Source organism: Camelus bactrianus, chromosome 12 (assembly GCF_048773025.1).
Source record: "Camelus bactrianus isolate YW-2024 breed Bactrian camel chromosome 12, ASM4877302v1, whole genome shotgun sequence".
In the NCBI taxonomy this organism is placed as follows: domain Eukaryota; kingdom Metazoa; phylum Chordata; class Mammalia; order Artiodactyla; family Camelidae; genus Camelus; species Camelus bactrianus.
The window spans coordinates 14,247,225-14,269,749 of NC_133550.1; the positions used below are offsets into that span (position 1 = coordinate 14,247,225).

The window sequence follows — 22,525 nt, forward strand, 5'->3', positions numbered from 1 at the left end:
AAATTACTCTGATTTTTCTTGCTTTGTTCCTGGGAATCTCGCCCGGAATTTGGGAGCTGGACAGCTGGCTGGAGGCACTGGAGGGTGGGGAGGGGGAGAAGAAGAAAAGGTCGGGAGTTGAGATGAAGGGGAAAACCTGAAATCCACTTCGGGTGTATGTGTGGTGAGTGAGACTCCACAGGGGAGGGAGAAGTTACAGTACTTAAGTGGATGGACAAGGGATGGTGAAGCGGTCATGGGAGGGATGTGGGCCAGTGGAAAGAGAGAAAAGGGGGAGATGATGGAGAGTGGGGTTTTCAGAGAACTGACTGCTGATGGGAGAAAATAAACCAAGGAAGAGGTGAGAAAGAACAAAACTGAGGGAGGGGCAAGAGAAGGTCTCCCTGAGATGTGACTGAGGGGAAGGTGGGTGTTGGGGACTAGACTGGGGTAAAATGACAGAAGGGGCTGGGGTAAGCAAGGGGTGAGATGGGGAGTGGGTGGGGAAGGTACATTTTGAATGAACTGTCAGAAATCCTAGCGCTGTCTGGGACTGTGGGAGTCCGGAAGGATTGCAGAGGGGCTGAGTTGCAGGAGCAGAACTGTCTGAACACCTCAGAGGTAGGGACGGAAATCGGTCTGCTGAAATTATGGGGTGGGGGTGGGCAGAGGAACCCATACTCTGGGTGCTCTTAGGGACAGTGTCCAGAGAGCAGACCCCACCCCACCCCTGTCCTTTATCCAGGTCAGGCCACCCCTCCATTCCTCTCCTTTCCCAGAATCTGTCCCCTACTCCACCCCCACCCAGTATCATCCATTGGGTTTTCTGGATTATTCTGGCTGTGCTGTGTCCAGGGGGCATTGGACAGTGTCTGGTCTGAGTGTTTCAGTGCCTGCTGCCCGGGCTTTCCCTGCATGGGTCTGTCTACCCCCAACCCTCAGCGCCCTTCTCCAGGCAGTGCCCCGCCCATCCCCAGCACTTCTCGCTGAGCCTTCCTTCTCAGAGGGAGGAAGAAGGACCGTTTCCTTCTGCAACCCACACCCACCCAGCTCTGGGTTATGCAACCACGGCCATCTCATTCTTTCCTAAAACAAGGGCTCTGGGCAGTGACTAAGTTTAAATTCTGGGCCCCCAAGCAAGAATGTCAGCAAGGGCTTCCTGAACTTTTAAGTAAATATAAAATAGAAAGAATTTCACTCCCAGCCCTGCCCCCAGGGCTACCCTGGGACCAGCATTTGGGGAGCAGTGTCTTCCAGTGGCCCTGAGACAGTGACAGATTGGGCAGGTGGGGAGGGAGGGGTGCTGGGGGAGTGGGAGTGGGCAGCTATCCTCCTCTCTGGGAGGATCTGGGACCCCCTGCCCCAAGCTCTGACCGCAGAGCAGAGAACTCCATCCTGTTGCCCCCCCACCCCTCCCTGTCCTTATTACTATTTATTTTGCCCTGCACATGGTTCTGACTAGGGCTTTTCTCCTCGGCTCTAGCTGGTTGCTCCTGAATAAGATGGAAAGTCCTGTGGGAAGTTGGGATGGAGAAGAGATGGCCATGCTCCCTGCAAGATCCCAAAGGTGGCTTTTTAAATGCGTTTATACTCCTTTTTTTAGGTTATATTGCAAAGAAGCCCAGTACCCTGCTAGCCTCTTACATCCACCACTGCCTTCTCAATACCCTCTTCTCAAATTCTGCCTTCCCTCCTCCCACATCACCACCGCCACTCCTACACATTCCCCCTGGTTACTGCTCCCCCCTGCCCAGTTTGGTCCCTGGCTGCAGTATAAGTGGTCTAAGCAGGCTGCACCGCCCAGTACTGCCTCACCCCTGCCACCCCAGCCCTGCTCTCCCCTCTTCCCCAAGCCTCCAGCCCAGATGTCCAGAACGGTGTGCTGTCAGTCCTGGGGTCTAACCAGCCTTGCAGACTGAGACTCTTAAATTCTGCTTTTCCTTCCTTTGGGATACCCTTCACCTCAGCACCCAGAGCAGGGATCTGAAGCACATGATGGATGCTCAGGATGGAGTGTGGGTTGAGAAGCAGACAAATCCTGGGGACTCCGGCCTCTGTGGATAGGAAAGTTTGCTGAAAGCTTCTGCCAGGGCTGTGGAAAGGCTAAATAGCTAGGGCTGTTACTTAGGTGTTATCACTTAACTTTGACAGAACTTCCTCCTCCTTTCTCAGGTTACACTCTGTTCTCCTGGTCTCTGATGCTCTGCATCTCTACACCCAGCCCGTCCCTCCAAGTCCATGGCAACCTCAGGTGCTGACTTCCTGTTGAGAACCAGGGGTAAAAGGGGGAGGATCTGCCTGGATCGTTTTGAGATTTGAGGAAAGACAAGTGGTGGCACAATTCACAGACAGAAAGCCCCAGAGAGGAGGCTCAGTGACCACATCATGACGTGGCCTAAGTCTGGTGTGGGCCTGATGGGAACTGTTGTGATAACCTCAGCTGGTCTCCAGCCTCAGGTTGCTGCCATCTGTCCCACACATAGCCTCCCCGTTGGTCCTGCTGAGATGCGGTACTGGCTCCTGTGACTCTCTCCTCCTCGAAAGCCCTTGGTGGTACTCCATGTCCCCGTCCCCACCCCATATGGCATCCATGGCCCTGTGGACAATGGCCCTGGAAGTACCCTCTGGTTCAGCCAGCTGGTGGGGACCAGTTTGGCAGTTTTCCATCTCTGGGTCTGAGGGGAAGTGAGGTTGTGGTGCTCAGAGGGGATTTCATCCCTTGCACTCCAAGTTTTCAGCTCACACAGATGAAATTCTCCCCCTTCCCCGACTCCCTGCAAACCAAATTCCACCACCTCTTCCCTACCTGCTTGGCCAGCTATCTGTCTTTCTCTGAATTCATCTACATTATTGCGTTGCTGTCTTAAAATCTTGCTTATTTTTTCTTATGTCTTATTTTCCCAGTTAGATTCTGAGTGCTTTGAGAACAGGAGCCGTATACCCTCTTCATCTCTTAACCCTCAGCTCCCAGCCCATATAAGGAGTTTGGAATCCATACAACTAAAGGCTGTCATTTTGGGTGGGAGCAAAGGCAGTCCTGGGGGATGGCCTGGAGAGGTGATGGGGGAGTATTGTAACGCTTCTGGAGGCTCCACCAGTGCTCCTGTACTTCTGAGCTAGCCCAGGCCACCCCAGGGGCTCTCTTGGCTCTCTCTCTCCTTCGGCCCCTCCTCTCTCCTTTCCTCTTTCTCCCCTTGCTCTCAGAGTAAAGGCTGGAGAGACTGAGAGGCCCAGAGTGTAGTCAGGGTTCAATAAGAGAGGGAAATGTGGCCGCAGGATAAATCAAAGAGGGCTTCCGGGAGAATAATAGGGCTTTACATTAGACTTTAGGAGAAGAGATGGGTTTGGTTGAAGAGGGGAGGGTGGAGGGCATCTCAGATAGGAAAGTACATCTTTGTGTAACAGCTATGAAGATAAAGGGGCAGGGGAGCAGAATAGTGCATGTGTGTGTATGTGCGTGCATGATGTGTGTTCTGCCTGGATTCCCAGTGTCCCAGTGATATCAGAGAAAGGAGAACTGGGACAGGAGCAGAGCAGTTTTCTAGACTGGGCTGGAATCAGCCAGATGGTTGGGAGCTGGGAATCGTTAGTGGGAAAGAAGGAATGACTGGGGGTCTGAGATTTGCCTTTTTGGGGGTAATTACATGAACAAAAGTACCAATAGATTCATAGAGCATCTATTTATGTGGATGTAACTAGATTATATGGACACAAAGAGGGAGGAATTGTGCTCCCAGGGAGCTTAGAGTTAATATCTGTCCACCCAACACACACTTAACACCTAAAAATCAACCAGGATGCTAGGTTATTCCAGGATCGAATGCAGACTGTGATCAATGAATCTATCTGTATTACACATGTATGACATAAACATACTGAAGGGGTGAGAAAAATATGCTGACCTAAGTAACTTTGGAAAATAGTGTTTTGACTGGAAACTGTAAGGCTAAAGATAAAATGAATGATGTACTCTACATTCTACATAAACGCTGTACTCAAGTTGATAAATTTGGTACTTGTGGGCTTATGGGTTAAAATTTTTGAAACTGCTTTACATGTATACTGGGGATCAGCAAATAAGTAGTGGACATTGGAAGCCAAGTTTCTCACTGCCGGAGAGAGAAGTTACAGGTAAGCAACGGGGGAAGGCTAGAGTGAACCCTGTGGTATTGGAGTAGAGTAGGAGACATCGGTGTGAACTCACGTTTAGCATATATAAACATGGGTAGATACAGAAACAACTGTCAATGTGTGTGCATACACGGGCGAGTATACATGTAAATATTACCTACCTCTGCTCACCGAGAGGGCCTAGGAGCGATGCCACTCCGACAGCAGGGAGCATACCTAGCACCCAGATCTTAATTTCTAAATACCATTCTCCAATAAAAGGAAGCAGAACTCCTTCTAAAAATGGCTGATTCTGGGTCTGGAGAAGGGAAAATACAAAATGAGCTAGAGTATCTTTTTTTTTTTTTTTAAACATTTTTAATTTATTTATCATCATATTATTTAATTATTTTATTTTGGCTGAGGTGGGGAGGGGGAGGTAATCAGGTTTATTTATTTTTGGAGGAGGTACTGGGGATTGAACCCAGGACCTCATGCATGCTAAGCATGCACTTTGCCAATCGAGCTACACCCGAGCTGAAGTATCTTATAGTCCCAGAAAGGACAGACATGCTCAAAAAACAAAAGAGTGGGAGCTTACCCAAGGGACATAAGAACCGACCTGAAAAAAAAAAAAAAAAAAAGAACCGACCTGAAAGAGCTCTCAATGGTCAAAGCAATTTGTGCAACACAATAACTAATACACTATTTGATTATAAACTAAGCTATAAAATAAATATCCTTCAGTACATACTGATTATATTAGTTTGCTAAGGCTGCTGTAACAAAGTACCATAAATAGGGTGGCTTAAAATAATAGAGATGTATTTATTATTTCACACATCTGGTGGTTTGAAGTCCAAAATCAAGGTACTAGCAGGGTCATGTTTCCATTGAAACTTCTTTCTTGCCTCTTCCTAGCTTCTGGTGGTGGCCATCTATCTTTGGCATTCCTTGGCTTGCAGATGCATGAGTCCAATATCTGCCTCTGCCATCACATCCTCACATTGTCTTCTTTCTGTGCATATCTGTCCAAATTTCTCCTTTTTATAAAGACACCAGTCATATTAGATTAGGGCCCACCACCAATCATCTCATTTTACTTTGGTTAAATATGCAAGAGCCCTATTTCCAAATGAGGTCACATTCTGATGTATTGGGGGTTAGGACTTCAACATTTCTTCTTTTGAGGGATACAATTCAACCCATAACACTGATACAAAAAACTGATTGAATAAATATATAAATATGTGGGGAAGAGGAGACAAATCTTCCTTCCAGAAGATTTCCAAATAACTTATGTGGATAATCTCCTTTCCAGAAGGTGGAGCTTAATACCTCTTGCCCCCTTGGGCTAGAATTGGTGCCTTGTTCCCAAAGACTAGAGGACAGGAGGGAAAAATAGTAACTTTGCAGGGGAGACACCTGGCAAACATCAGCTGAACCACATGACTAAAGTTAACTTCACCAGTGATGTCTTGTGGGTGTCATGTGCCCCCTGATATGATGAGGTGAGAAGCACTTCACCTCTAGGGATTTCTTTCCACAAACCCATACTTCCAATCTAATCATGTGAGAAACATCAGGCAAATCCAAATCAAGAGATATTTTACAGAATACCTGGTCTGTACTCCTCAAGACTGTCAAAGTTATGGAAAACAAAGAAAGACTGAGAAACTGCCTCAGACCAGGGGAGACTGGAGACAGATGACAACAAAAGCAGTGTGGTACCCTGGATTGCATCCCAGAACAGAAAGAGGAGATCAATGGAAAATGATTAAATCCAAATAAAGTCTGGAGTTTAGTTAATAGTAATGTACCAATGTTGATTCTTAGTTTTGGCAAATGTACTATGGACATGTAAAATATTATTAATGGGAGGAACTGGGTAAGGGTTATTTGGGAACTCTCCATACTGTCTTTGCAACTTTCCTGTAAGTATTTCAGGAAATCTAAAAGTATTTCAATATAAAGAGCTTATTTTAAAATCGTATATACATATATGTATAAATGTATCATAGTAGTGGCTTGACCTCAGTTTCTAAATAAACAAAAACTTTGTGTGTCTCATGATATGAGCTGAAGATATAGTTATAAATAAGACATGGCTCCTGCTTCCAAAGAGATCACAGTCTAGTAGAGGATGGCCACATGAACTACTGATAATGAGGATAATAATAATAATAATAATAATAATAATAATAATAATAATAATAATAATAAAAATAATAATAATAGCTTACATTATCTAATACTTTCTATATGCCAAGAACTGTGCCAAGTACTTTACATTTAATCCCCACTGTAAGTTTATAAAGTGGGTGATATTATTATTCTCATTGTTCTTCCCAAAGGAGAGCACCAAGGCTTCAAAGAGAAGTGATGGAGCACAGATTTGAACCCAGATCTCACTTAAGCCCTCTATGACATGCCTCACTGTCACCAATGTCCTAGTCATCTTTGAGAATGTTGTTGGAGGTCTTTGCTTAGAACCCTTTGCTGGGCAAATCCATCTCCAAAAGGCCTCTTCATGGGCTGTGGGTTGTCACTCTCAAGGACTTTTAAGCATGATCACTTGGACTAAGAAAAGGGCCATTTCACAGAGCATCTGTGGTTAAATTCCGAGCCCATAATATGTTGCCATGACCACCAGGGCTATCAAAATATTAGGTATCACAAGGAAGTATACAGGAAATAAACCAGAAGACCTACCCTAGGGGCCTAAGGGAACTTTCCCCCTGTCATCATTTCAGACTCAACACATCTAAAACCACACTTACTATCTCCCCTCACAAACAATTCCTCAGCTTTTCTATTTTTGCCAGTGGTCTCATCACTCTCGCAATTTCCTAGTGGTCCTCCACTCTTTTCTCTTTTCTCATGAAATTACCTATTCTTGTTAGTCAGTCTTTCCTAGTGGTTCCCCCAATTTGGTCTTAAAGTGTTTTCATTTCCATGGCCATGTTGATGTTTTGGGTTCTAATGGTCTTTTATTTGGACCACTGATAGTCCGTGATAGTTTCTTACGGACTGCCTCGTTTTCAGACTTTGCTCTGTATCCAGACTATCCTTTCTGGAATGAAAATAGAGCATATAATTCCTCTGCTCAGAAACTTTCAATAACTTCCTATTAACTCCAGTATCAGGACCAAATCCTTGGTTTTGAATCCACTAGTTCTACCAGCCCTATTATTACCTTAGAAGAACCACCCACCCCTTGACCAAATATACTCTTTGAATTCATACCTCTGAACTCATAATCATGCTCCTAACTTTCCCCTTCTTCTCTGTGTATCCTCTAATTTTTATTATCAAGCTCTGGGTGAAACTGAATCGTCTGTTCACTCTGATCCCAAGGAGGTCACGGTCTGGGGAAAACAGACTAGCAAACCAACAATGATACTACGTAAGAATAAAAGGGATCAAGGGCCAAGTGAACAGACGAAGGAGAACTTAAGTTTGCCTGGAAGAATCAGAGAAGGCTTCACAGAGGAGGTGATGCGTTCGTTGAGTCTTGAAGGTGCAGTTCTCTCCTCCGGGAAGGGAATGCTCTGCCCAGAAAGAACTAAAGGTGACACGAAATGGAGCTCGGGAGATTATCAAGCACATGGTAATGATAGAATTTGGGAGAATACAAAGCATATGGTAACAGGCGCACGAGTTCTGGAAGGCAGCCTCAGGCTCTGCATCTGCAAAAAGGAGATAACAGTAAGAGTCGTGTCATAAGGTTGCTGATGGATTCAAAGGGCATTCCTACCACGCTTTTAGCATCACGTCTGACACAAAACGACTGAGCGGTGCGGAAATAGTCGCAGTATTTGTGGGTGCGTAGTGACCTTCCCCGCCCGCCCCGCCTGGCGCGGGATCCGCCCCTTGACCAGCCAGTCAGCGCCCGGGGCGCCCAGCACGGCGTCCGCGCCGCCACGTCGCCGCCTCCCACCCTCTCGGCACCCGGGTTTATCAGCCCCTACCCGGCCCTAGGTACCCGGTACACCGGGCCGCGCCCGACCCGGCCTATGTACTCCGATTGGCTGCTGCAGGTGCCTGTCATCCTCGGCAGCTGCAGATTGGCCGGGGTCGGTGGAAAGAGGCGGGTCTCGGGGAGAGTAGGAAGGGCGGGGACCCGGATGTGTGTGTTGGCGGCGGCCGAAGAGCTAGAGTGCGGAGCTGAGAGGCCTATGGATGAGGAGGACGCGGCGGCCCCGGTAGGCGGGGATCGGGGGCGGGGTCCCGGAGGCCTCGGGTCGGTCTCCACGGAGCCTGAGGCGGGAGGCGGGGGTCCTGGGCGGAGGCTTCGGAGTCAGGGGCGGGGCCTTGCGCTCTGGTCACTGGCTTCCTCCCTGGGGACCCTTCTCGGCCCAGTGCTGGGCCTGGGGAGACAGGGCGTAGTCACACTGCCGAGCCAGGGCCCTTTTCCCCGGTCTCGTCTGAGTGGTCGGGCTGTGCCCAGGGTGGAGGCGGGGCCCGGGGCGGCCGCCACTCGCCGGTGCCAAAGCTGTGGGCTTCTAGGCAAGCAGATGCCCCTCGGTCTGGGGCGGCAGCCTCCACCTGGGGTCTAGCCCTGGCCGAGTGCCCAGGAGGCCAGTCCTAGGGCTGCCCCGCAGGTGCCTATCTTTCTGGGCCACGTGGTGGCTTGTAGCAACTGCAGAAGGGTGTAATATGCGCATTGGGATTGAATGTGGCCCAGCCAAGGCTTCCTAAGCACCTACTGTGTGCAAGGCACTGTCAGGCCTTGATGGAACCCTTTTGGGGGATGGGAGGAGTAGAGTCACTTTTGGTTCCCAGGAAAAATTCATTCATTCATTAATTCATATGTTAGCGCTGTTAGTGTATTAAACACCTGGGTCATCCTACTCCTCTCCATCTTCACTGCTACCATCTTGGGGGATGCCATCTCTCATTGGAGCAGCTACAGCAACCTCCTAATTAACTGTTCACCACTTCTGTTCTTGATCTTATGATTATTTAGTCTCCAACCAGCCGCCTGAATGATCTTTATGATCTGATAAACCTTAAAATCATATCATTTCTTCAGACCCTCCAGAGGTTTCCCATCACACTTGGAATAAAATTCAAACTCCTTAACATGGTCTGTAGGGCGTCAGTCTGACCCCTACCTTCCTCCCATCTTCTTCTTGTACCTTCTCCCTCCCTCACACTGCCTACACACCAGCCACCTGGCCTTTCTGTTTTCCTACCTTGCCAGCTGCCTTGCTTCTCAGGACCTGTGTCTTGGCTATCCCCTCTGCCTGGGATGCTCTTTCTTGGGCTTGACGCATGCCTGGCTCCTTTTCTTTTCAACTCAGATGTGACCTCCTCAGAGAGGGCTTCTCTGTGCCCTCTGTCCAAGGTACTCTTGAGACAGAGTTTACCCCATTATTTATCACATTACTCTGCTCTTTCCTTCTCTAACCCTGTCATGTCTGTTTATTGTTTGTTAGGCCTCCCACACTAGGATGGAAGCTTCCCTCTTGTTCACAGCTGTCTCCGTAGCATCTAGAACAGTAGAAGCACATAGTAGGAGCTCAGTAAATGTTTGCTGAATGAAAAGATGAAGATGGGGACTGTTGAGGTCAACCTGGGCCACTGGCTTCCAGTCCAGTGTCCTCTCTGCATTCTGGGCGGAGCAGGCCGAGGTGCTTTGCTCAGGGCCCTGCTACCTCCTCCTCAATCCCCATCTTCCCTGGCAGGTTTGTTCTCATGAACAAGATGGATGACCTCAACCTGCACTACCGGTTTCTGAATTGGCGCCGGCGGATCCGGGAGATCCGAGAGGTCCGGGCTTTCCGATATCAGGAGAGGTTCAAGCACATTCTTGTGGATGGAGACACTCTGAGGTGAGTTTCAGGAAGTGCGTCCACATTTTCCTTTCTGTGCTAGATCTTTGAGATGAAAAGGGGCTCTTTCAGAGGCAGAGGACTGTACTGGGAGTGGGGTGCCGTGGACCCTGGAGGCTTTCTGAATGGAGCAGTGCTTGCTGCTGTACCTGCCTCGCTGCTGTCTGGGTCCCTCTGTCCTGGTCCACACTGAAAGCAGTCATATCAGAGACTGTAGGCTACTGGTCTCAGGAGTTGCCCAAGTGCCTTCTTGAGAGGACTGTAGTGAGCCTGGGCAATGCCTGGCTCTCCTGCCTGTGTCTGTGGGGTCGGGCTGGTGAAGAGTGGCCATGTCAGAGGCAGTGGATTTCCTGTTTTGGGAAGGACAGTCCTGTAGCGCATCTTGCTTACCACCTTCCAACACCCTGGTTTGTGTTTATGTTTGTTTTCTCTCCGTTTTCTGGCTTGAATGCCTTCCCTGACTCCTTCAGAGCCTCATTCTCTCACAAAAGTTGTCACCATAGGGAGGAAGCAAGTAGTGCTATTTAGCCTGGAGACTAGAAAGCTGAGGAGGGGACACTGGATAACTGTCTTTCAGTCTAGGAGGGCTTTTGTACAGAGGATAGAGACTAGCCGTTCTCCAGCTCCCTGAGGACAGAGCCAGAGGAAAAGGGCCGAAGCTGCAGCATGAGGGATTGAGGTTAGACAGGGTTGTGAGACCCTAACAGGCAACTGAGGGAGACTCCATATTCTCTTCCCTACTGGCAATGAAGAAGCCAGGCTTGTGTTGGTCTGGTGTGGGTTGGACCCTGGCTGGAGGCAGCTGGAAGGGTGGGCAACCTCAAGTATCTTCTTGTGGTGTTTGCGCAGATGTCCTGAAACATGACGGATTCTCCTCTGTGCTGGCCCTCTTGGGATGGGGGTTGGGGTTGCTGAGGCCCTTCCCTCAACTCCTGAGCTAGGCTGCTAATGGAACTCCCCCTTCCTTCCTCCTCTAGTTACCATGGAAACTCTGGTGAAGTTGGCTGCTACGTCGCTTCTCGACCTCTGACCAAGGACAGCAATTATTTTGAGGTGATCAAGGCAATGGGTGGGCAGAGCAGGGGGTGAGTTGGTTAAGCCCCAAGGAGCTCCTTTACTAGATTCTTGATCTAGGCCTTCAAATTTTCCATCAGGATTATACTGTTGGTTGGGAAAAGGGCATAGGATAGCATGGTGCCTAATCTGACAGGGACCCTGGGGTCCTATCACCCTGTCCCTTCTGCTTTCCTGCCCTTCATCTAGGTAGACTTTGACCCATGTCCTTTCCCACCCCCTAACCCAAGCCTGGCGTCTACTCCATCTCCTATCTTTTTCCATATCTTGGAAATTATTTTCTAAGTAATCGTGGTAATGCGGGCCCCCACCCTCCCTGGTTCTCCCTCAGTGCCCTTTTTCTCTGATTCCCCTGTCTTTTGTCTTTTTGAGCCTCAGCCCTTTTTGATGTCTAACTCCCATCCTTGCTAACTGTGCCCTGCTCTCCTCCCTCCAGGTGTCTATTGTGGACAGCGGGGTCCGGGGCACCATTGCTGTGGGACTGGTCCCTCAGTACTACAGCTTGGATCACCAGCCTGGCTGGTTGCCCGACTCTGTAGCCTACCATGCTGACGATGGCAAGTGAGTTGCCTCTTGTGGAACCCGACCCCTTTCCTATGGATTTGGGGATCTTAGATATAATGGTCTACCTCAGGGTGGCTTTGTCCATTCCTTCACCTGTCTCGGGGTGTTTTCATAGACATTTCTGATCAGGACAGGAAGGTGGCCTGATGGCTATCCTTGGAGGTTTGTAGATGTAGAGGGGAGGATGGAGCGGGGACATAGGTAGATGCCATTGCAGAGTGACTGGGAGCAGTGAGACAAGGCCCCAGCTGTTGGCACTGGGGAGAAGTTGGGAGGCCAGGCTCGGGTTCTGTGTCGGTGCTGCTCTGTCCACAGGCTGTACAATGGCCGAGCCAAGGGCCGCCAGTTTGGATCAAAGTGCAACTCTGGGGACCGGATTGGTTGTGGCATTGAGCCAGTGTCCTTTGATGTGCAGACTGCCCAGATCTTCTTCACCAAAAATGGGAAGCGGGTGAGTGGAACATTCTGAGTGGGATTTAAGTGGCTTGTAGCTGTCCAGGGGTTTGTGTGAGTGATAAGAAAGAGTCTGCGGGCTGGGGCTTGCCCAGGGTCCTGGAGGCTTGTTTTCCATCTTCTTCAGTCCAGCCTCAGGGTCTCCTGAGGTTTCCTGCCTGTAGGAGAAGACATTTCCCCTACCTGGGGGAAGCTGGGACACTCATCAGGTCATAGATGCAGAGGGCCAAGCAGTACAGTAGAGGATGAGCAGAAATTATGGGCAAAATTGAGTGATTTGGGGAAAGGTTTTGAGCAGAAAAAAAGGGAGGGAGATTATGGCCTGACTACACACGCCGGAGGTCCCCTTTGGGTTTTTGACCTAAATGCTTTTGAGGACATGTCCTTTCTGTGCTTTGTGTTTCTCGTTTCACTTCTCCTTTCCTTCCCTCTTCAGCAAGAGGCCAGTGATGGTGAAGGGCTGGGAGAAGAGCAAGTAGGAGAGACCCCAGTTCTCTCTCTTCCCCCACCCAGCTCCATCTCCCACCCTGGGAAAGTTGCCTTCTCAGGCCTTGACCAAGAGGTCCCCTTCCCTTAGCATCTGTGCCTCAGCACTTTCCTGCTCCGGAACACACTCACACATATCACAAGCACTTGGCAACATGACAGGAGACTCGTGCTAGCTGAGCAAGGTACCCCCCGAGCTAGAAGGCAAGGACTGCTTGGCAGCTTTTTAAACTTTTCTGCACCTCTGTTTTGCTGTCTGTCAGCGTGTGTGATAATGATTGGTTGCATCATCTCAAAATTCCCCTTGTGAGAATTAGATGAGCTGTGGAGAAGTGAGCCAGGAGACGACTCTCTCCCTCCCCGTGCTGCAGGTGGGCTCCACCATTATGCCCATGTCCCCAGATGGGCTGTTCCCAGCCGTGGGCATGCACTCCCTGGGGGAGGAGGTGAGGCTGCACCTCAACGCCGAGCTGGGCCGCGAGGACGACAGCGTCATGATGGTGGACAGTTACGAGGATGAGTGGGGCCGGCTGCACGACGTCCGGGTCTGCGGAACTGTAAGTAAGGGGCGGGGGGTGGTAGGGGGCGGGCAGGGAGGCCTGGGCGGAACACGCAAGGACCACATCAGCAGGTCAGGGTTGTTTAGAATGGGGAGTGAGGACAGTGTCTTTTGTAGGGTTTTGGAAAGCGGGAATTTTGGCAGGAGAGTCTGGCACCCTGACCTGACTCTCAAGTTCAGATCTGCGTTCTCCTTACCATTGGTTCCCCTTCATCTGAGAGCTCAGGCTAGTAGCTTTACCCTGGGAACAAGCACTAGCCCTCCTTCACTTTCCTTCGTTCCTTCAGCCTGTAGTGTCCCCTGCTGCCCTGCATGCCAGCCTGTGAGAGGCTGGGCTGACTTGGAAGCAGGTTGCCTGGGCTTCCCTGTTGGCTTGATCCCAGCCCAGGCGGCCCAGCTTTCAGTTCACCGTGCTGTGGGGCGGGTGTGGTCACGAGTCCCGATCAGGTGCAGGAAGGGTCTTCGAGACCTTTTTTGAATAAGCGTCAGTGTCTTTCCCCTACATTTTATAGAGGATAAGAGTAGAGGCAGGTGATGATTCAGTGACCCGCCAAAGCTGGCTTTTTTATACATCTCATCCTACCCGCTCTAGCCCCCTCCCTGGATTTTAACTTTCTTGGGCAGCGTATGGACCTTGAGAGAGGGAAGTTCTTCCTACCTACCCTCTGTGCCTCACACTGGGTTGGGAGTGAATGGATGCTGAGTCAGGGGTCTGGGCCTGACCTCCAGTGGGCTGCTCAGGCCTCCCGCTTGGAATTGTCCCTCTGCTGCCCTCTCGCTCCTGGCTCAACCTCTCCCTCCACTCTCTGGCCTTCTCACCGCGACCCGGGCTGTTTTCAACTCCGCCTTCGATAGCAAAACAGAAGCAGCAGGGGGTGGGAGAGGGTTCTGAGCAAGGCTCTCCACTTCTGGAGTTCAAGGTGAGTCAAACACAAGGAAAATGGCATAAAGCGTGCCCTCCTGCGGCTTCTAATGCTCTGCACCCACTTCTGGCATTGGGGTCCCAGGACTGCCGTGGCTGCCTCAGGTGCCCACTCTTTGACCTTCACCTCTCCTTTCCTTTCCCCTTCCACCATCATTTTGACAACATCTACAGAGTTGAACTTGGGCCTGAGCCAGGGCGATGTTCCAGCTCTCATCCCTGACCTCTCCTCAAGAGTTTTTTCCTGGCATCCTTTCCGTGCCTGGACCTGTCCCCACTCTGCTCCCTGCTCCTCCCAGGCAATCCTTTCTAATTGATGCAGAATCCTGTAGACATTTATAAATAGCCTTCCTTCCTCCCTGCCCTTCCCCCAATGCCCTCAGGCCACATGTTTAAGAATTGTTTCTGTCTTAGACATAAGCTGTTGCGCTTGGCTCTCCTCTCAGATCCCCACCCCAGCTGGGGACCACTGGTCGGGTGGGCACACTACTCCCTGAGCACTTGCTCCTCTGGGGCAGACTGGGACACGTGCCTCCTGAAGGACTTTTGCTTCTCTTCTCGGCTTGCCGACTACCCCATCTTTCAAACGAGGGTGACTTACCCAGTTTCTTCCAGCCCCTCGGCCCCTGCCATCCCCGTGGGTCTCCTGGCCTCCTGCTTCGTGTCCCTTCTGACCATCCACTGTATTTCTGACCCAGCAGTCAGAATGGTGTCAGCCTGGAGAAGCCTGGGAGAGGTCTTTGGGCCATGCCTGTGCCTCCTACTTCTAAAGATGTCTAGCACAGCTGTTTTTCCTCTCTGCCCTTCCTGTTTTCACGTCCCCCTCGGTGGGGAGCCCTTCCCTGGGACCTCAGACCTCTGCCATTGTTGCTGCCTGTTTCTCCTGCCCTGAGTGAGGTTCCCAGTAGAGCACCCTGTGGAACCGTGAAGGTTTGGGGGAGGCTTTTGCACCATCCCGTCCAGGTTTCTCAGTGCTGAGGCTGTCGGCACCTTAGGTGAGACAGTTGCTTGATATATAGGACCTTTAGTATCCCTGGGTCCCAGGCCCAGGGTGCTGGTAGCTCCCCCACTAGTTGTTGGGACTGCCCGCACACTCCCACGTGTCCTCTTGTACTGCTGATGAGCAGACAGTCAGACAGGAAAGTGAAGAGACTTGATCAAATGTCAAACAACGAATGGGTAGCAAAAACTAAGCCCAGATATTAATTCTTTAGCCCCTCCCCCCGCCTTTCCCTCTGTCAGAAGCATGCTGCTAGTCTGCTCTTCTGTACCCAGACATCTCCTTTCCTGCCTGCTTCTCATAAGGTGAACCCAGTGTTCCTGGGCTTCGGTTCCTTCTTCCCCTGGGCTTCTGTCTGGTGTCTCTAGCCAGGGGCCTCCTCGGCTGCTGTGGAATTCTCTTACTCCTCGCCCTCTCTCTGTTTTGAAGTCTCAGTGATCCTCTCTTCTCCCTTCTCACTGGTTCTTCCCATGAAGAAGAGTGAATTCAACTCCTGATCTTTCTTCCCTCCAACCTTTCACTGAAAAATTTCTAGAGTTAGCACGGTGAACCTCCCCTGAATTCCCAGAGTCAACAGTTGTTAACATTGAGTTGTGTTTGTTTGATCTGAGGATCTGTGTGTAGCAGACCTGGCTAATTTCCAGAGGGAAGTCTTTTTCTGCTTCCTGTGGTCTCACTTTCCCCTCCTAAAGAGGGCCCCCTCCCCACAGCTCTGGGGGTGCTTGAATTGCTGCTGCATTTGCTCAGGGATGGGAGTGCCCCTCATCCCTGCCCCTAGGCCTTGCAAAGTGAGGTACAGTGTTGTGGGTTGGGGGCAGTAGATAGTGCTGGGGGATTAAACTCATTCTGTCTTTGTTTCCCTGGTCACAGCTCCTCTGACAACTCCTTGGTGACAGGGCAACAACAGCTTTGGTACACAGAGTGGAGTGAATGAGGCCCCACCTTCCCAGGGGTCCTCCGGGGACCCAACCCAGGAGGAGACCATGTTGGGGCCTGAGCTGGCCGGTGGGGAGCATGTTCTTGGTTCATGTTTCAGCTGCTTCTAGGCCCTCAAGGCACTGAGCCCTCCCTTGCTCCTGTCAAGAGGGATTAGGGTCTCTGCTGGCAAGAGGAGGAGGGTGGATACCAGCAGGAGAGAAGAGGCTGAGGAGGCACTCCTGGCATGAGGGTGGGGGTGGAGCACAGGAGGCTGTCTGCACTCTGGTCTGCAGCTTCTGCGCTGTGGCAGCCAGTCTACCTGTTTGGCCTCTCAAGACTTTGGTTGTATGTGGAAAGAGGTGGAGGGGGCGGACGGGGTGTCTTGAGAGCCTTAAGGAAAGAGTTCTTCCTGTGGCCACCAAAGATGTAAAGGAACATGCCTGTTGATGGGGCATTGTTTGAGGAGAAACACTGGGAGGAATACAATTGGTCAGTTGGGGTGGAGTCATCTGGGGAGTGGTCATGTGTCCCAGGGAAACAGTGACCAGTTCCGGGGGCCCAAGGGGCCATTCTAGATGGAGGTAAGGGCTGAGATGAAAGATCATTTCCATCTTTGTGACTGGCACTTCCGATCTCTTGTAGCTTTGGGGTGACTGTTAATGTTTAGGGAGCCTTGGAACGTTGGGGTAGTCCAGCATAACCCCCACTTTCTGATTTAGGGAGAGGCCGACACATGCATTTATCATCTGCTGGGGGTCAGGCTCCAGGCTAAGCCCTTGACACTCCATTTTATCTTCTCACCTGATTTGGGAGATGCAGGTCTTGGCATCCCTATTTTATTGATGAAGAAACTGAGGCTTAAATAAATGAAGGTCCCTTGCTTGAGTTTAGTGGCCAGGAATTAATAGGGGTCAGGATTTGAACCCAGGTCTGTTTGATTCTCTTTCAAACTAAGAGGCATCTGAGGTGCAGATTGAGGGACCACCATCTAGATTCTAGCAATTCAGACTAGGGGCTAAACCTCCCATCTCCTCTGGGCTCCTGACAGCTCGAGTCTAAGGAGGGGAGGAGAGTACTCAAGCAAGGCTGTATCTAGATGGCAAACATCCTGCGACCCTGCTGCTCTAAGTGCTCTGAGAAGGATCTGGAGGGCTGTGCCCAGGGGCAGGAGAGTGGACCGGTGAGGATCAGAAGAATTGGGGTGGTTTACACCCTGAGGGGCGAGTGAGTCTTCTCATGAAGAGGGCAGATTGTGCAGTGACCTAGTCTTCCAGGTGGTCAGCAGTCTGTTTCAGCAGCCTGTCTGAGCTGCTCTGTAGGGTGGGGGGTGGGTTTTAGAGCCCCACACTAGTGTGTCTCATTCTCCTGGCCGTCTAGCTCAAGGAAGCTTCCCCACCCTGTCCGTAGACAGCACTGCCGCCTCCCCTCCTCCGGGCTGAGGCAGAGGGAATAGTTGGGCGGGTTTTTCCCAAGGATCAGGGTCTGGATCCTCTGTCTCTTGGCTCTGGAAGCAGAGAACGCTGTGTTTCCTATGCCGAGGCCAGTTGGATGGAGTGGGTCAAGGGCAGCTGTGGGGTCCCCCACCCAGTTCTGCAATGTGGAATGGAGAGGGTGGGCTGGGGGCTGCTTGGACTGGGTGGAGTGTCAGCTAGTTAATGTGCATGAGACCTCACCCCTCCCGGCTTTGTGGGGAGACACAGAGGAGCAACCCAGGCCGAGCGACGAACACACAGGACCATAAACAATTCTGACAGCATGGACCGTAATAATATTCAGTAAATCAGAAGACCATCTGCAGAGGACCCCTTTCTGATGAAAGAAAGCAGTGTGAGACAATGAAGACTTGGGCTCAGAGTGTCAAAGAGCACGAAATGTGTAAGGTCCTGGCTGGAGGAAGGAGAGGAGAAAGGTTTAGGTAGTCTCCTGTACAGCTCTGGCTTTTCTCCTGGCCCCCCCCTGGTCCCCTGCCATCAGTTCTCTGGTGAGGAGGGTATGATAGATTTAAGGTGGCAGGGCTGAGAAGGGGGCCGAGTCCCTCTGTGGCCTCTCCGAAGTGGGTGGTGAGGATGCAGCCCCTGCCTCTGCTGAAGACACGGAGGTTTCGGCAGGAGAGCATAATGCCTTTCCTGTTCAGGCAAGAGTTCTTTGTGGGGTGAGAGGCCAGCATCCAACGCTCGCCAGGGAGAAGTGGAGGAGGTCCCCAGGGAGTGAGTTTTCTTCAGGGCTGGAGGGGTGGGAGGGTAGAAGAAAGTCTTGAGGGGCAGTTTGGCTAATTAAAAAGGGATTAAGGAATCCCAGGTGATGCTGAGGGTGGGGGAAAGGGGATAGGGTTGAGTCACAGCCCCACTATTACCATGACAACTGATAAATAAATCCTCCCAGACTGGGGGTTGCCGCCCCGTCATGCCCAGGCAGGATCACTGTGGGGCTGAAGAGCCCCAAGAGCCCATCAGCCATCTCCCCTCCACACCCCTGCTCCAGCTTGAAGGATCCACGAGGGGCTGGGAGCAGGGAAGCCTGCCTTCCTAGCTTCATTCTGCCTACTCCCCTTCCTCACATTAGATGAGGGAGCAGAGCTGGTCGTTCTGGGTTCCCTGGCTTCCCTCAGCACCTCCCTGACCCTGCTGCAAACAGCTCTGTTCAAAGCCAAGTAAAACAAAGACCTTGAGAAACTGTGTCAGCCCCATCCCAGGCAGCACTGGCTTCTGAGCTCACCCCCTCTCCCCACCGACGTCTGGAGTTGGCCCCTGACCTCTGCGTCCTCCTCATCCCCATTAAGGCGCCCTTTCCTCAGCCTGGTCTTCCCTCCTCCTCTGCTCTGTGTTCAGGGCCCCTGGGTGGACCTTTTCCGGCAGGGTGACTGGGGGGGAGTGATGGCCAAGTGTGCAGGGCCCCGTGTGGGCCCGGCGCTCAGCCATCCAGTCCGCAGTGCTGCACTCCCCGTCTCCCCACAGCAAGGGGAGGGTCTCCGGCTCAGTAGGCAGGTGGGCACCACGTTGAACAAGGAGCTCAGCTCTTTTGCTTGTGCTGCCTCCTCCTCTTCCCCCGGCCCACCTTAGCTCTGTTCTCCCCGGCCTTCCCTGGACACTCAGACCCAGGAAACTGGTTCTCTGGGCTTGGGCCCAGGTTTCTGGGGTGGATGTCAGCCTGCCCCCCACTCCCCCACTCTCCCCCCACAGCTGCTGGAGTACTTGGGCAAGGGCAAGAGCATTGTGGATGTGGGGCTGGCCCAAGCCCGGCACCCGCTGAGCACCCGGAGCCACTACTTTGAGGTGGAGATCGTGGACCCTGGAGAGAAATGCTATATCGCCTTGGGACTGGCCCGGAAGGTGGGCGCTAGTGCTGGCTTTTTGCCTGTGGAGCTGCTTAGCTCTGGGAGCTCTTGGGGAGATCAGGGGCTGGGCTGTAGAGAGAGGTCTTAACCTGAGACAGGACACGGTCGTATGTGTCTGCTGTGTAAGGATACAGACCCTGAGTGACCTTGGAGCTGAGTGTCGTGACCGCACCATGCACACTGAAGCCTGGATGTGGGGTGGGGGCAGCCTGCAGCCCTGGCCGGGAAAGCCACACACCCTTCCCACCTTCCCTGCTTCCCCTGCAAGCTCCAGGGCCTAAAGGAGTGAGGCTGTGGGGTTGGGAGCAGCCCTCTGGGCTGTAGCTTGTTCCAGGAGATTGAGGGTTCAGGTGCCACTCGCCATCCTCTCTTTGTGTGTGCTACCGTGGATTTTCTGTTTTCATATTGGTACAGGATTATCCCAAGAACAGGCACCCCGGCTGGAGCAGAGGATCTGTGGCTTATCATGCGGGTATGCGAGGGGTTGCCCTGGGGAAGCCGGGTGGTGGGGATACAGGGGCACTGGAGCATTTTCCTGACTCCACACGAAGGGCCTCTCCTCCAGCATCTGGCTGCAGAGACTTCCCTCTGCTGCTGTCCGCTCTCCCCTTCCCAAGCTGCTAGCACTTTCTCCTTGTCTGTGTTTTCCCTCCCAGCCCTAAAAGCCAGGGGAGCAGAGCAGGGGCGGGGGAATCTGGGCCCGAGCTGGACATTCCAGGCCTCTGAGTTGGCTCCCTCTGCACCCTTCCTGCAGATTCTGCATTTTCTTTTTATGGTCCGCTTGATTTCCTTTAGGGCTTTCTTTTGAAAGGACAAGCCTGCCAGCTGTGGGTTCCTGGACCCACCTCTCCTTCCCCTCCTCAGCCCCTTCCCCTCTCTGACTCCCTGCGGGAGCCTCCCCTTTAGCCCCTTGAGTGGATGGACAGGTGTCTCTTTAATCTAGTGCCCTTGTCCTGCTTCTTTCTCCATCTTTTAAAAATTTTATTTTATTTATTATTTTTGGGGGGAGAATTACATATTTATTTATTTGTGTGGTGTTACTGGGGATTGACCCCAGGACCTCGTGCATGCTAACTAAGCACATGCTCTACCACTGACTGTGGCCTCCCCCCACCCCTCCATCTTTGTTTCACCTTGCCTCCTCCCTTCCCCAGAGCCAGAGATGGAGGGGATGCTTCAGCCTGGAGCCGGGGCCGTGCTGGGAGCTGTAGGGCATCAGCCCCTCCTTCAAGTGTGTGTCCTCTCCCCTCCCTCCAACAGATGACGGGAAGATCTTCCATGGCAGTGGTGTGGGGGACCCCTTTGGGCCACGCTGTTACAAAGGGGACATTATGGGCTGTGGAATCATGTTCCCCCGGGACTACATTCTGGACAGTGAGGGTAAGTGGGGTGGCTGTGGCCAACCAGTCTGGCCGGGCAGAGGGTGGGGGCAGTGCCACAGGCGCTCCTGTTTCCTGGCTTCCTAGGTGACAGTGATGACAGTTGTGACACAGTGATCCTGTCCCCGACTGCCCGAGCTGTCCGGAACGTCCGGAATGTCATGTACCTGCACCAGGAAGGGGAAGAGGAAGAGGAGGAAGAGGAAGAGGAAGATGATGGGGAAGAGATAGAGCAGGAGCACGAGGGCAAGAAGGTGGTGGTGAGTGGGGTGGGTCTGGGGTTGGACTAGGGGTCCTGGGCGTGGGCGAGGGCTGGTGTTAGGGTGGAATAGCCAGGGAAGAGGGGAAGGCCTGGTGCTGTTGTGGGCACAGGAGTTGGGGAGACTGCTTGGGAGGCTGGTTTCCAGCCTCAGGATGCCCTCTTGTGGTCACCTCCTGCATCACCCTCTGTCTCTCTCCAGCGGTGGTGGGAGTTGGGAGTGATGGGGTTGAGGCCAGAGTAGCTCTAGCATCCTCAAGGGAGAGGCCAGAGCCTGCCCGCCCCACTCTTTCCCCCACCTCCACCCACAGGTTTTCTTCACCCGGAATGGCAAGATCATTGGGAAGAAGGATGCTGTTGTACCTTCTGGGGGCTTCTTCCCCACCATTGGGATGCTGAGTTGTGGGGAGAAGGTCAAAGTGGATCTGCACCCATTGAGTGGCTAGGGCCTTCTCCCCTGGACCTGCCCCTTCTCCCTCTACTCGCCGTTTGCAGAACCAGGTACCAGTTCCTTACTTCCCTGAGGATTCAGAGGGTGTGAAGTCACTCTGCCCCTACCAGATCAGGCCCCTGTCAAGCTCCTGTGTGCCCACATTTCTGACCTGGTGCTGCCCCTGTCGTCAGTCCCTGGGCTCAAGTCCCTGCTTGGACAGGAACGGGCCCAAAGAATGGTGTTGCTCTCTTGGTGGGTCCCCCTGGCTTTGTCCAGTGGGCTTCCAAGGCTCCCCCCCCCCCCAGCCCACTGGCCCACATGAAGGGAGAGGAGTGAGTGACTGTTTCAGCTGCTCTGGGGCCTGAGGCTCGGCAGAGGGTGGAGAAGGACAGCTCCTCCCGTTTACCACAGTATTTCTCCTCGAATTTTTTGTTCCCTGTCCTCATCGTGTGAACCAGTTGCTGCTGTCATCCCCCCTGGCTGGGCTAGGGGGGCTCCCCGGGCCTCTCTCTCCTTCCACTGACTGCTGTCCCAAGAAGACTACTCGAGGGTCTCTGCTCTTTCCTCAGAGAGCCCACCTCCTCCCTCACTACCTGCTCAGGCACCACAGCCCCGCCGAGAATCCGAGTCTCCGGCTCTCCCCAGCCATACACACGTAGATGGTGCCCATGACGTGTTTGATGGAGTGAGAGAGGGGCTGTCAGGTGGGGGGACTGGGGCCTGTGCTCCTCTCTGCCCTTGCCCTCCTCGGCTCACCCGGGCACCCTTGTCCCTATTTTCCGGGGAGGGCTGTCTCTCCCGCGCGGTGAGGGCAAGACCCCAGAGCCCTGGGAGAGCCCAGAGGGCTGGCCCCGCACTCCCTTGCCTGCCCCCTGCCCCCGCTTGCTGCCTGTGCCAGTTGCCTGTTTTGCTTCAGTGTTTGATTCTAGCACTTAGGTGTGTCCTCCCCCCCCAAGCCCTCCGGTCTCCTACCCACTTGACCCCTGACCCCTCCCACACAGTGATTCCTGGGAGGGAGAGGGAGCAGGAGCTGTTGGCCTTGGTTTGCACAGAGTGGGCAGGGCTTTGGGGGGAGGGGGGAGCTGTTGTGCTGCTGGGGCCTCCTCTTCGGCCCTCCCTTCCGGCCCTGCACTATGATGTATGAAATGTATGTACAGACCAGAGATGTTTATACAGCCAATAAAGATGGAGTTTCCATATTTATCAGTACGGCCAGGA

At 52.5% G+C, this 22,525-nt stretch overlaps 1 protein-coding gene and 1 long non-coding RNA gene across 7 annotated transcripts; one reads left to right on the top strand and one right to left on the bottom strand.

The window, feature by feature from the left end:
- The first annotated feature begins 31 nt into the window (after nt 1-31).
- SPRYD3 (SPRY domain containing 3) lies at nt 32-22,516 on the top strand. 6 transcript variants are annotated; one of them, XR_012510591.1, is made up of 15 exons: nt 33-163; nt 512-600; nt 1,463-1,546; nt 2,152-2,230; nt 9,780-9,926; nt 10,904-10,979; nt 11,437-11,561; nt 11,880-12,015; nt 12,875-13,060; nt 19,082-19,231; nt 19,651-19,708; nt 20,497-20,616; nt 20,703-20,875; nt 21,186-21,375; nt 21,766-22,516. XR_012510591.1 is itself a non-coding variant. In XM_074374820.1 (14 exons), the coding sequence occupies exons 3-14, from the start codon at nt 1,507-1,509 to the stop codon at nt 21,318-21,320; spliced, it is 1,425 nt and encodes a 474-aa protein (XP_074230921.1). In that variant the 5' UTR covers nt 33-163; nt 512-600; nt 1,463-1,506; the 3' UTR covers nt 21,321-22,516. The 6 variants fall into 6 exon arrangements, 4 of the variants coding, with proteins under 4 accessions (XP_045379482.1, XP_074230921.1, XP_074230922.1 ...); XR_012510592.1 differs by having other exon boundaries at nt 21,877-22,516; XM_074374820.1 differs by having other exon boundaries at nt 21,186-22,516.
- On the bottom strand, nt 4,977-8,207 carry LOC123619504 (uncharacterized). Its single transcript, XR_012510593.1, has 3 exons — nt 8,075-8,207; nt 7,336-7,778; nt 4,977-5,132 (listed from the first exon to the last, which is right to left on the bottom strand). It is a non-coding gene; the product is annotated as an uncharacterized LOC123619504 (long non-coding RNA).
- Nucleotides 22,517-22,525: the final 9 nt, after the last annotated feature.

Excerpts from the sequence above, each read along its gene's own strand:
- SPRYD3 (XM_045523526.2), top strand. The coding sequence starts at position 1,507 with ATGGAGAAGAGATGGCCATGCTCCCTGCAAGATCCCAAAG. Across the intron at positions 9,927-10,903 it reads GTGGATGGAGACACTCTGAG|TTACCATGGAAACTCTGGTG; the intron begins GTGAGTTTCAGG and ends TTCCTCCTCTAG. Across the intron at positions 19,709-20,496 it reads ATCTGTGGCTTATCATGCGG|ATGACGGGAAGATCTTCCAT; the intron begins GTATGCGAGGGG and ends TCCCTCCAACAG.